At 41.8% G+C, this 13,983-nt stretch overlaps 1 protein-coding gene across 1 annotated transcript in view; it reads left to right on the top strand.

The window, feature by feature from the left end:
* Positions 1-13,983, top strand: part of TECTB (tectorin beta) — a 260,451-nt gene that overhangs the window by 95,240 nt on the left and 151,228 nt on the right. Inside the window, exons 3-4 of the mRNA XM_044055840.1 lie at positions 8,169-8,320; positions 8,418-8,490. Coding sequence (XP_043911775.1) covers positions 8,169-8,320; positions 8,418-8,490 — 225 coding nt within the window. The remainder of the gene's footprint in view (positions 1-8,168; positions 8,321-8,417; positions 8,491-13,983) is intronic.

Consider the following 13,983-nt stretch of genomic DNA (forward strand, 5'->3'; position numbering starts at 1 on the left):
TATTTGGCTTAAATTCTGGTGTCATTCAAAGGGGATCCAATGTCTGTCTGCCTGGGATGACATGCTGGACAAGCCATGCTGCTTCGCAAGGGACGGCTTGCACCTGTCACCCTGATATTGGCAAAGGCTCTTTCCATTTTAGGCAAGGCTCAAATTCTAAACCTACCACCCTAGAACACCAAAAGGAAAAAACTAAGGTAATGCTGCTCAATGCCAGAAGTCTCAATCTCAAGATGCGAGGCCCTTCTCAATATGGAGAACATCGATGTCTGTGCTGTGACAGAAACCTGGTTCAAGGCTCCCAGCACTAACAGGTTTCACCTCATATCATGAAGGAGGGGTGTCCATATTCATAAGGACACCCACTCCTCAAGGTTGGTGGCAACGCATCGGAGACCATCCAGGTACTGCTCTGCAATTAGCATGTTACAGGCCACCCTCTCAAACTCAGGAACCTCACATGGCCTTCCTGAAAACATTGGATAAATGTATCTCCAAACACCATCATACTAGGTGACTTCAACTACCCTAATATAGACTGGGAACACTACTCAAGCCCGAACACTCTAACCCAAAGATTCCTGGAGTTCATAAACTCAAATGCCATGGAACAACTAGTCACCATCCCCAAAACATACTTGATCTATGGGATCAAAACCGAAGTATACCCTCACTGGTGAGATCAGATCATAAACTAATCTCGCTGGAGGTCCCTCATCACCCCCCACCCACCTGGAAAAAAGACCACAGTGAAAAACTTCTCAAAACCGATTTCACACTTCTAAAACTACCCTGAGCCAGTGGTAAACATTACTCAAACCGCTGAATCACTTACAAATGCCTTCTACCAGCACCTACAGGACTGCATGGATCAGGCAATCCCAAACAAAACTAAGACTCTCTGTACCAAAGGCAAGCGTCCAGTCTGGTGGACCCCAGCCAAAAACAAGCTCTACAACAAAAGGAGGAAGCTACTACAAGACAGAGCAAAATCATTGAAAGGTAAGACACCTTTGATCATTATAAGTAAAAAACTAAGAGCTCTCATAAAATCATCCAAGGCAAATTTTGAGAGAAAAATAGGACTCTAAAGAGAATCATAAGGCCTTCCTATGTTAGAAACCTAGGAGGAAACTCCCAGATATGCTCAGAATTAGTTCAAAATGATGTGAAAATTACTGAACCTACTCACATTGCCAACATACTGGCTGACAGGTTCAGTGCAAACTTCTCCCCCCCCCCAAAGAGAGATATCTATTCCAGAGGATTGTAGCCCCCAAACATCTCCAACGCCCAGGTGAGAACTGCCCTCACTAAGGCAAAAACACAGCATCCATGGGACGGATGGTGTCCCCAGCTGTGTGGAATTAATCCCACAGGCAGGACAGCTGGTTAAGCTTAGCCCCCCCTCAGGATACGTACCCCCAAGGTGGCGCCGGCTGATCTGTGGTCCCCCACAGACCCTGGAAATTACCGCCCATTAGCTTGACAAGCCTTATCTGCAAAGCCATGGAGAGGATCATAATGGAACTCATAAATAAAGACATAGGAACTTGCAGACTTTGGATCCAACTCAGTTTGGCTTTGTCAAAGGCAGATCCTGCCTCTTAAACTTGGTTGACTTTTTGAGACAGTCACCAAGGCCATTGATGAGGAAGGCAGTCCATACAGCCTACCTCGACCTGGCAAAGGCCTTGACACAATACCCCACTCAGGTATCATCGAAAAACTCATCAGCTTGAATGTAAACCCATACATCACAAGATGGGACTCACAGGGTCAGAGTTGCTGGAGCCATGTCAGACGTGTCCCACAGGCAGTCCTGGGTCCACTAAAGTTTGCAGATGACTGCAAACTCACATCTGACAGATATCCCCAGAAGGGCCTCACAGAAATGGATAACTGGTGCCAGAGCCATGGCCTGAAGTTAAACCAAAAATGCATAGTCATACCCTTCAGGAAAAACAAGGTTACCCTAGCTACCATATAGGTGGCAATCCACTGGGCACAGAAAACGTCATCAGAGATCTGGGGTCCCAGGTTGACAGTAGCCTTTCGTTTGTCACTCATGTTGCTAAAGTAGTTAGGAAAACCTTCTATATCACCCCCCTGATCATGAAGAGATTCACATCTAGATCAAGGGAGGTCATCGTCCCCTGTACTCATCACTTATTAGACCTATGATTGAGTACAATGCCCGTTCGGAATGTATCTGACCAGACACCTGCTGCAGAAAATATGTCTTATGCTGCCCGAAAAGAACTCCAGCTCTATTCAGTCTCACTCAGAGGTGACCTGTGCCTGACATATAAGGCCATGTCAAACCCAGATTTGATGAATATGCTTCACCTCAAAAATCTAGATCCCTCAGAACCACAAGGCGGGAGACTTAAACCTTGACACGGTTATAAATAGAACGTGCTGGAGGGACAGATTCATCACCCAGAGACTCCCTATGCTGTGGAACAAAATCCCGGTACATGTGAGGCAGAACACCTCTCTGGCCTTGTTCAAGAGGAATCTTGACCAATGGATGGGAGATTGCAGATATACCCCAGGGATTACTTCAGTGTCACTGCTTGACAGAGCCACAGCAAAATGATAGGCATAGTTTTTATTCAAACTAAAGGGGTGGCGAAAGCCACATAACTATGGACTAGGCTTATAAATGCCCTTGGGCAGATAGCCTAGTATGAACCTATGAACCTATGAAACTATGAACCTATGTGTTTGTATTCCTATCCAACTTGTGTGTGTGAACTATCAATGGTGTACAATTTGGTGTGTGGGCACAGACAGCTGCGAATAACCGATATCTGTAGTCCACTGTGTTTTGAGACATGGGCTTCATTTCTCTAAGTGTAGGAGCATGCCCAGTATGACCTTCTATATTGAGTGTGTGCATCAATTCTAGGGAAGGTTGGACTCCAGTTCAGAGTTTTGTGTACTACAACTACACCTAGCAAAGTGTTTCTGCAGGATATCTGTAGATAGGTTGCCAATATGGAGACACAATGGGCTTAACATACAGGGGATAATGTAACTAATGCTGTCTGTGCTGCTTGTGTGTCATGTTTGGTTGTAGCATAGATATTCTGACATATGTAATGTTTTACACTGTGATGTGTCATGTCATCGACTACTGACAGTTATTCTTTGCTCACAGTTATTTACCGGGAAATGCAAGATGAATGAAGCTGAGACAATATTCTGAGGCATATAGACTATACATTCTGGCACACACCTGCCATCATGGAGGGGTAGCTACAGATAGCAGACTGCTGGTTCTGTGTAAATGGTGCAGCACCTTGTTAGTATGCTGGCTGGGTTCCTCTCCTTGTGCTTTTCTCAACTTCATGGAATGGTCATATCCTGCTGGGGCCATATCTCTCAGCTGTACAGATACAGCCAGGTTATCCAGAGGCAGGACTCATATATCTGGTCAGTTTACCTTCACACTGTGGTTTACAGGTGGTTTTGTGGCTATTCATTCATGGGTTTGCAGTCGGGTGTAGTATGGGCAGACATTAGAATTTCAGACTTCACACACTCCATGACATCCATGCTTTTACACCCCCCCCCGTTATTCTCCCCTCCACCTAACATTATGTAAGCAATATATCAGAGGCATCCCTATAGTTGGGCCTTTATCCCAGTAGTATTTATGGCCTGATCCACAGTCCTTGCAGTAGGACATGGGGAGGCATGCTACTGGCATTTGTCAACATGGCCTTGCATTTGTTTTCTGTTTACTGTTAGGTTGTTAGTTGGGACCCCCTGACATTCTATACATTGGCATTATGGGTGAGGCATGGGCCTTTGCCAGAGGACTATAGGCTATTTGATAGTGCTGCAGGCCATTTGTTACTGCATTTCTACATGGGATTGTGGAGAGGGGGTTACACGCCTGCAGACTTTAACATTTTAAATGACTGTACTGGTATTTCAGTTACTCTGTTGGCTTCCATTTCATATTGTATTGTGACCTATCATGCAGACAGGAGGCATATCAGTAGAGTACACATGTTAGATCTTAATGGCATACATTTCAGTTTCAGACTTCTTACCCTTCAGAACTAGAATGCAACTGCCAGACCTGTTGTAGTAAGTCTGTGTCGGTCTGATGGGGGTGGGGGGGTTGTTCACCATTACCATCATTTGGGGGCCTTAGCCCAGCATTTTGTCATGGTCATCTGCACATGTCCTGCTAGGTGAGGCTGGCAGTGGATATGTGACCCTCCTTGACATCCATGCGTGTGACCTATTGATGCCCACAGTTCCTGGGCCATCACATGTACTGCAGTGGGAGTTGTCACCTTGTGTAGTACTGTCTAGTATGTATTTGTTATGAATTTCCTGCTGTCCCATATATGTTTCTGCTGCTATTCCATTCAGCCACCCAGTTCCCTTGCATGCTTGCATCCATATCATGCATACAAATAGAGAACATACTACTGCATTCAGTAATTGATAGGAAGAGTGACTTACCTTGTTGCTGGGCCAGTATTGAAGACAGTACTGGAGGGCTGACTATGTTGGATGCACATAGTACACTCCTTATACATGGTAAATCTCAGGTAGTGTCATGTTTGGCACCCCTTTTACTTTATGCATGAGTTGGAGAGAGGTATCAGTCCCTGGGTCCCTACAGTGTCAGTGTGTGCTATGTATTGCCTCTTTGCCAAGGCCTGGGCATACTGTGCACACCTCCATCTGCCTACAGGGCACGCTTACGATGTTCCTCCTCCAAGTCCCTCTGTGCCTGTGCTGGCCATGGCAATGGTGGGGGGCTGTGTGGCCATGCCCCCATGCTGCTCCTGCTGCAGCTGTTTTCACAGGATCATATTGTGTAGCATGGCACATACTATGAACATTTGTGTACATGTAGCTGGAAAGTACTGCGAAGCTCCACCAGATATGTCAAGGCAGCTGAACGATGACTTGAGCATCCCAAACACATTCTTTACAATAATTCTGGTATGTGTGTGTGCCTCATTATGGTGTTCTTGTTCAGGTGTGTGCATTATTGATGGGTGTCATCAGCCATGGCTCCAGTGCATAGCCAGCATACCCACTAGATGGCCATATGGGATGTCCCCCCTGGCAAATGTCTGATACAGCTGTGAGCAATGCCAGATTTAGGAGTCGTGATAGCTTCTAGGGCTGCCAGCACTCACATTCTTAATAATTCACTGGGCATCGCGCATGACCTGGCACTTGATGGAGGGAAGCCCTTGCAGTTTATGTAGACCCTGCCTCACTCACCGGGTGGTGCTTTCATGTGGATGTGCATGCAGTCTATAGCACTAATTACCTCAGGGTATTCTGCTATATGGTGGAAGAGATGCATACGTGTGGTCAGTGCCTCATGGGTGGTGGGGAAATATATGTGCTCATTGGCATGGTGTGTCATGGCATCCAGGAACTGGTGGAGTACCCTGGATGCTGATGCCTGTGAGACCCCCATGATATACCCAGTTGGTCTTTGGAAGGTACCTCTGGCTAGTACTCTTAAGCCTAGACATACCTGGATATCCACTGGGATGAGTTCCCCTCTATTAGTTCTGTGTGTAAGGCATGGATGGCACAGCTCAACGATTTGCTGTAAAATGTCCCTGTCCGCCCTATAGTGCTCTAGTAGCTCCAGCTCATGTAGGCCCTGGTAGGTTACCCTGGGTCTGTACAGTGGTTGTCAGCATTCTCCTCCTCAATACCCTCAGTCTCTAGCACATATTGATGGAGTAAAGCAGCAGCAGCCTCTAACATTTTTAGTTAGTTTTGCCAGTTAAAAAACATCCATCTGTGTACACTGGTGGTATAGAGTTTGTGGGGAAAAAACAGTCTGTAGGGTGTTTGCATAGTTCATATTGGTGTGCTGGGCTGCTGCATGTGTAACTGGCTGATTCTGATACATTCCACCTGCCAGCTATGCTAGTTCTCCTTGAGTGCCTTCCTAGTGCTGTTTCCTATTCCCAGTTCCTCCCTATTTAAGCCCCAAGGTGCACTGCGCATAACCCCAGTGCTCAAATGTAAACAGTGCTGCCATTTCCTCTTTTTTTCCTTTTTTTTGTTTAAAACCTGGTGCGCAGCGCTCACACCCATTAAGGCTATGTACACACTACTCAGGTACATCTGACACTCCCCTTCCTTAGCTGTGCTTAGTTAAGGGAAAACATGGGCCACAGAGCTCCAATGAGCTTACAGCAAGCATGATTTCTAATCTAAGGGGGCGGCAAAAGCCAACACATTCTGGCTAGGCTTATAAATGCCTTCGGGCAGATAGCCTAGTACCTACCTACCTACCTATGACACACCCCCTTATGAAGTCATTCAGCTCATATACTTGCACTGTTGTATTGCTGCACCTACATGGTTAGGTACAAGCTGACACTTTGAGGAAATCTGTGATTCAGTATAACGCCCCTCATTTCCATACCCCAGTGTGTAAGTCCTTAGTTACTGCACTTAGACAGACCCTTTCCCCTTGACAACCAGTACTCCCTAGTATTGTTTACATTCTGCATGCCACTGACTATAATGGCAAAATGCAGAATTATCTTAAAATTGACTTTTCTTATTTTTTTTTTATTTTCGGCATGATCCAATTTGCATACCGCTGCCCTAAGCTTAAATGTCCATGATTGATCAAAAAAAGTTTAATTTTATAAAAATATAAACTATTATTAATGCCAATGGCCTTATATTTGGCCATTGGTATGTGTGTTTGACTGTAATACATGCTTTCCACAAGCTGTCCTGCCTCCATTTGCTCAGATGCAGAAATGTATTCAGTTACTAACTGAATACATTTCTGCTCTGACACTGTTCCTGCACGGAGTCCGGCCAACTTCGTGGATCACAAAATCACCTTATTTGTATGGTTTTTACCAGCAAATGAAGTGATTTGCATCCCGCATGGCTTTCCGTGCAGGAACAGTGCAGGGCTGCTCATGCACGTGAAAACTGCACTTTCCTGGATCACTTGGTGGCCATTTTCCATGCAGGAGCTTCTACACCATTCCTGCACGGAATCCAGCTGTTCATGAATCCCAGGGACATACATTTTTTGCAAGGCAATAAGCAAGATATACTGATTGTGATAATTAAATCTAATAAAAATATTTTCTTTTAGAGCAAGTATGTTTAAAAGAATGAGTTCTAACTAAGTGAATATTAAGCATTTTAAAAACTGCTACAATTTGCAATAGGAGTGACGTTTATGGATAAGAGGTTAGACTTCATGAATAGTGAATTGAGCAGGAACTGACAAATAAGTGAGAAACTGATGAAGTTTTGTGTTACCGTTATTATCATTATCATCATTATTATTATTATTATTATTATTATTATTATTATTATTTATGTTTCTTCTTACCCAGCATGTTTAGCCCTTGAGCTAGTATTTTGGTTGCTATGCTCGCATACCCTAGATACCTAAATACCCTCTTGCCAGGCTAATCCTCCTGTGGCCACTAGGGTTCCCTCTGAATACACAATTTGTCAACCTTGCTGTACACATTTGCATTATCCAGGGTACAAAATATCTGAAGGGGGGATACCGGATGTATTACCTGGAACCATTATGTATGCAGAGCTACTTAGGACTGATAGCTTTAGAGATGCTTTTTGCAATGAAATCACAACTTCTTGCCCCTCTCCCTAGTACACCATCTGTCAGGCTCTTGGCCTCTTCCAGTTGCTGCCCAGGCAGTGGATTCTACTGAATCCTACCCCTGAAATATAACTGCTGTTTGCTGGCCACTTCATTTTATCCTTCTAGCCATCCCTACCATTCAGTCTGAGTCTGTTCCCAAACTCAGGCCTCTGACACAGCCATCAGGATAGTCAGGTTTATTTTGGGGTAAAAAAATTTGACAGTATGAAATAAGATGACAGTTATTTCTATATGATTGTAACAACGTGAAATATGTCACTAATGAAGATTGAACTGATAGTCTAGAAAGAAATGTGGAGGAAGACCTCTTTGTATCTTGTTAGGGATTTTATTAATAGGAAGGCCTACAGCTAGATGGGAATTACCCAGATAGGAATTCTGTTGCAGAATTATAACAAAAAATAAAGAAGTTTCTTTAAAAACATGAATGTTTCCTTTCATTTTTGAGCTTCTCTGCTTTCAAAAACGACTTATCTATATTTTTATATTGCAGGTAATTCATCGAAAGAAGCCAATATACAGATTTTATAACTCAATAGTATCAAATGATTCTACAGTTGCTGTGAGAAATCAGCCTGTGAATTTTACCTTCAGCTGTGCCTACCAGGCTGATTATACGATCAGCAATTCTGTCTTTGATCAGAAGTAAGTCTGCTTTGTGAATTGTCTATCATGTTTGAAATTTATAATCCCAGACAAGTATCTCAACCTGCTATTTATTTCTTCCGTTCTTTCTTTTCAGAGTTGCAACAATTTATCTAAAGAATGGAAGCTTAGGCACATTTGAAAGCCAGTTGTCCTTAAACTTTTATTCAGTAAGTGTTCTAAACTATATTTCTGTATTCGAATTAAGTAACTTACAGGGCCATTAACAATCAAACGTTTTGGTAGCATTGTGCTGTTCCAAAGAGATAACTAATGTGTTTAAAGAAATGTCAACATCGTTTGAATGCGTCTAACAACATCCAAAATTCATTTAGATTTACAAATGCAGTACCTAAGAGACCATAACAGTGGATTCAGAACCATATATTCCTCACTCTATTTTGTCAGTCTGAAATGTATATGTTCTCAGAATGTGAATAAATGGTGATGGGTGGTTTCCGATTTGCCTGCTCTAAAGCTTTCAAGTATAAATTCACATTCCACATGTTTTCACAATATTTCAAAGTAACAGTATTAATCTACAAAAACATACATGTATTAGATGGTAAATGCAAATGGTAGAAATATGTGCTATAATGTTATGTATAAGATGGCAGCATTTGTTTTAGTGTAGGTGAGGTAACATTACAGTACTGATAGAGATATGAAAATGTTGCTAATATTCATAACTGCTGACCCAAACATTTATATCTATGTATGTCCTTACATTAACAACTATGCTTTGATGTCAGTTTTTAACTAATACTCAGTGTCTGCATATGACCCCCTCAAAAAAATTAACATTACTACAATCTATTTATATATAATGAATATGAATAGCTATTATAATCATTCCTCTGTATATGCCATATTGTTTCATTCAGCATGCCTTGCAAATCATGTCATCTTGTAGAAGTCACATTGGTCCTCATACACAAATTACTGTTCATGATATTTTAAGCTGAGTATATCAGAACATTGTTAATTTTAATACAAGATACCTCAAACAAATAATCATGTCTGTCTAGCCCAAGTGCATGCTGTGTCATGTTTCCTCTAACACTCACTGCTTACATAGGCCCCCTTGCATGAGAATATATTACAGTATCACATTTATATATTTCGAGAGAGAGAGAGAGAGAGAGTTAACAGTTCAAAATAATCAAAAGCTCTTTTAACTGAATGCTCAAATGAATAAATGCTCATTTTTTATTTGTAGGTTCATACTAGGCTAACAATCATCAGGATCATTACACACTTAGCTGTGCTACCTAACCCAGTTTTGTCTCCGAGTTTCTTGGATGCCTACATGCTGGGGTATGTTAGTAAAAAGGTAGCTAAGGGTTATGTGGGGGGGGGGGGCAATAAGGATTAATTTACTTACTGTCAACCTTTGTCCATAAGAGACATGGAGGCCAAGCTGGGGCTGAATTTACGATTTCCATTCAGTGATAAAACTTTCTTTTGAACAGTGTCTGGGATGAACTTTGCTTCACATAGACAGGGAGCTTATTCCATAGTTCTGAGATCCTTTGATACACATATCAGCCCCTCCAGCACATTCTATTTATGTTGCAGATAAAGTTCAGGTCCTTAGATCTAGTGTTTCTGTTGTTTTATTTTTGTCTTGCAGATGTGTGAGAGATCAATCAGAGCTAGATCCAAGGACACTTATATGTTAGGCATAGATAATCTGTCAGTAACCTTTAAGAGACTGAGTACAGAGATAGACCGTAAGGTGATCCGTATATGACTAGATATTCTTACCCTTGATTCTCCTGGTGAGGAACCTTTGAGACCTTTCCAGTTGTTGCAAGTGCCTTACTAGGTACATGCCAAAAGTGGCATTGTACTCATTAATGGGTCTGATAAGGTCTGAGCAGAGTGGCACTATTGCTTCTTTGGACCTGGATGCCAGAACCTTGCTTATGAGTTGGATGACATAGAATGATTTTCTTACTGTCTTGGCTATGTGTTGGTGGAACACTAAGATTGCTGTCTACATATATTTCCAGATCCCTAACTATCAGGTCACTTCTTAGAGGTGTGATGTCAGTGAAGTAGTTAGGTTGGCGGATAATTTCCCAAACCGCACTATAATGTATTTCTTTGCAATGAGTTTTAATCTATGGCTTTTGCACCAGTCATTTGTTTGTTTTAGACCCTCTTGTAGGATGGTGTTATGGGGAGATCGATAACAGCTCCCAGTTTACAGTTGTCTGAGAACTAAGTGTGCCAGAGGCATTTGACATTAGCCTTGACTTCCAAAAAGTAGATTCCAAACAAGAGCGGGTTCAACACAGAGCCCTGGGTTATTCTGCTGGGTACCAGTCTCTTGGTGGAGGTGGTCCCACTGATCCTTACATCCTGGGTCCTATCTATGAGCCATCTGGCAATACAGTGAGTTACACAGGGATTTATGCCTAGTTTTGTCAACAATATGCTGAGTGAGGCATTGTAACAAATGGTTGACCAGGTCAGGGTAGGCAGTATGCACCATTTTCCCCTCATCCACAGCCATGGTGACCATCTCAAAAAAGTCTACTAGGTTAAGTAGGTAAGACCTTCCCTTAACAAAGCTAAACTGGGATGGATCCAATGTCTGTAGGCTGCCAATGTCCTTGATGACTATTTCCATGACAATTCATTCCATGGCTTTGCATATTAGACTTGGTAGACTAATATGTTAGTAGTTCCCATGGTCAGTTAATAATCCACCCTTATGAAGATGGATGACTGTTGTGGTCATCCATTCACCTGGCACATAACCTCTTTTGAGGCTGTAGTTGAAGAGTGCTCCTGCTAGGTCTTGTTTTAGGCTATTTAGGAGGCAACTGGGACTATTGTCATGGCCCATGGAAGAAGTGTTTTTGGCCTTAGCGAACACCTCAAGGATAAGTATCAGCCAGTAGATTTGTTGTGTCATGATGGTCAGTGAAGGTTGTGCCATTTACCACCAGTTCTGCACACTGCTGAGTATTACCTTTAAGATTCCTGACATAGCTGAAAAAGGCCTTTTGATTGTCCTAAGCCTAGGAGGCTATCCTGACCTCATAATTAGCCTTGTTGGACTTTGTTAGATCTCTTAGTTTCTCTTGTTTCTATAAGAGTTGCTCTTTCTGATATTAGCAGTGACTTTTTATTTTGTTAAATAGCTTTTTAAAAAAGATTCCACCAGTGTGGTTTGATTTTGTTGTTCGATCTGGGCTTACTACTGGTAAGTACATCAGCCTCAGTGCAGCCATTTACATGTTTGTACGTTTCTGTAAATACAACTGCATAGGTAGATGTGTTCTTGGAGTTTGTTGGAGCCATGAATTTTGACAAACTGTTGCTTAATAGGATGTAGTTTGCTTTAGTATAGTTCCTAACTGTTACAGGTTTACTTGGGTTTTCCAGGTTGATTATTATTTTGAGTGAGATAGCTTTGTGGTCTGACTTCATCAACAAGGATGTGATACAGGGTCGGGTGCAACACTCTCCCATGTTGATGAATACTAAGCCCAATATGTCTGATTCTCTGGATGGAGAATGCACTATCTGGTCTAGGGTGTTTGTGTTTATAAAGTGCAGGAAATGTTGTGCTTGTGAGTTAGAGGCAGTGTACATTTCTCACTCTATATAGGGGTGGTTAAGGTCTCCTGTGAATACAGTATATCGTTAGATGGTGAGCACCTCTAGTGTCTAGGTAAGAGCTGTAAGCTTTGTGGGTCATAGGTGGTGACCTGTTGCTGGCCAGTATATGGTAGGGAACATTGTCTAGGGAGACTAGGACATGGATGAACTTCAGGGCATCATCCTGTTTAACCGACCTAGGAGTGCATTTGTTGCTAATGTAGATTGAGACACCTCCACCTTCAGCCTCTTTTGCTGTTGGTCTAAATGTGTGGAAGGCCCTGCATCATTCCCCTTCTGGAGTCTCAATAAAAAAGGCTGTAAGGGGATGGATAAAGTTTTAGCCAATATCTAAAAGCGCAGGGAGGATAGGTGCAGATCATCCTTGTCAAAGCAAAGTAGTCTGTTAACTATGTCCTCCCATGTAGATAGATATTGTATTCCCACCAGAACTGTTGGTAAGATTGTGCAGGAAATGCAGAATTATGCTGGAACATGAATGAGGTTTTGATAGAATAGTTTATAGAGAGTTGTATTCGTGTATGAGTGTTCTTGGATTAGGGTTAGGGAAAAGATTAGGTGAAGGGACAGAGCTGCTGTCTTGCATGTTTGGTGCTGTGTGTGCTCTGTATATTTTTGTCCTGTGTAGTGACGCTGTTAGGGAAAAAGCGTTTTAGTAGTGTAATGTGTATGGTTATGGTTAGGGATAGAGTTAGGGTTAGGATTAGGCCTAGCACAAATGATTAAAGTGGAGCTGGGGGATGAAGTTTATGAAATGTAAAAAAAAAAATAAAATATATATATATATATATATATATATATATATATATATATATATATGTGTGTGTGTGTGTGTGTGTGTGTGTGTGTGTGTGTGCATGGACTGCTTTACATTAGCCAACAGATCTGAAACCAGCATGTTTTACGTAAAAGGATGAAACTGAAGAAGTCTGAGAAACCTCATGCAGTGAGAACAAACTCCACATAGTGACCAGGGGTCAGGACTGAAGGCTGGGACCCTAAAGCTATGACAACACAGAGACCTTAACCACTTAATTCCATACTTCCTGTCCATTATCTTTTTTTAGAACAGCCGACCACTCCCCTTACGACTTTCTCTGCTTTATGTTTTTAATCATTTCCTGGCCTATGATTTTGTTTTTATAATATGTTTCCATAAAATATTATTTTTCGGATGCTTTAATTTTGAAATACTTATATCCTTTTACAATGTTGATGATACTTATCATCTTGCAGAAGTCAAGAAAAAAGCAGAAGTGCCATTCATCATGTTGTAGGTTTGTATATTTTTAGTTATACAGATTAAAGACTGGATAGTGTACCATACATAAAAAAGCTACAGGTAAAATATGCTACTATGTATATGTATGTGGTTGCCCAAGTCCTGGGTTAGGTTTGTTTATAAATCAGTGATATGATTGGATGTTTAGCATCTGATATGGAAAGGTGCATGTGTCAAAGTGATTTCCATCTTTGCTGTACTTTTTATTTTTTTACCATTTTACAATTTATTTGGTGATATATGGTACTTTGGTAGTTGATTAAAATACTGTATTTAATCACATTATACTAAACTAACCTCTGCTTATGTTCTTAATTGATCACTGGTAGGAAAATTAGGGTTGCCACCTGTCAGGAAATCAAAGTGTGTATCAGGAAATCCAGAAATCAGGGCCTTTATCAGGAAATCCAGTAATGGTGAATACTTGAAAGGTATACGGACAAGGTGCAATAGAACTTCCTGGCCCCTGCTGAATCCATGGCATTCAAGGCTCGGTGTGCTCATTAGTCAAAAACTGTTTCACACTTTAATACCAGCATTTTGTGGGTAGCTCCCCTCCATTTAAGAACAGACACTCCTGCTACTACCCATCCTGCCCTGTGCAATTCAAACCTTATAACAGATTAATACCATCGTTTTGTGGGTAGCTCCCCTCCATTTAAGAATGGACACTCCTGCTACTGCCTGTCCTGACCTGTACAATTCAAACCTTATAACAGATTAATACCATCGTTTTGTGGGTAGC

The sequence above is a fragment of the Protopterus annectens genome, chromosome 14.part0 (assembly GCF_019279795.1).
Source record: "Protopterus annectens isolate FY-2018-M chromosome 14.part0, PAN1.0, whole genome shotgun sequence".
NCBI lineage: Eukaryota > Metazoa > Chordata > Ceratodontiformes > Protopteridae > Protopterus > Protopterus annectens.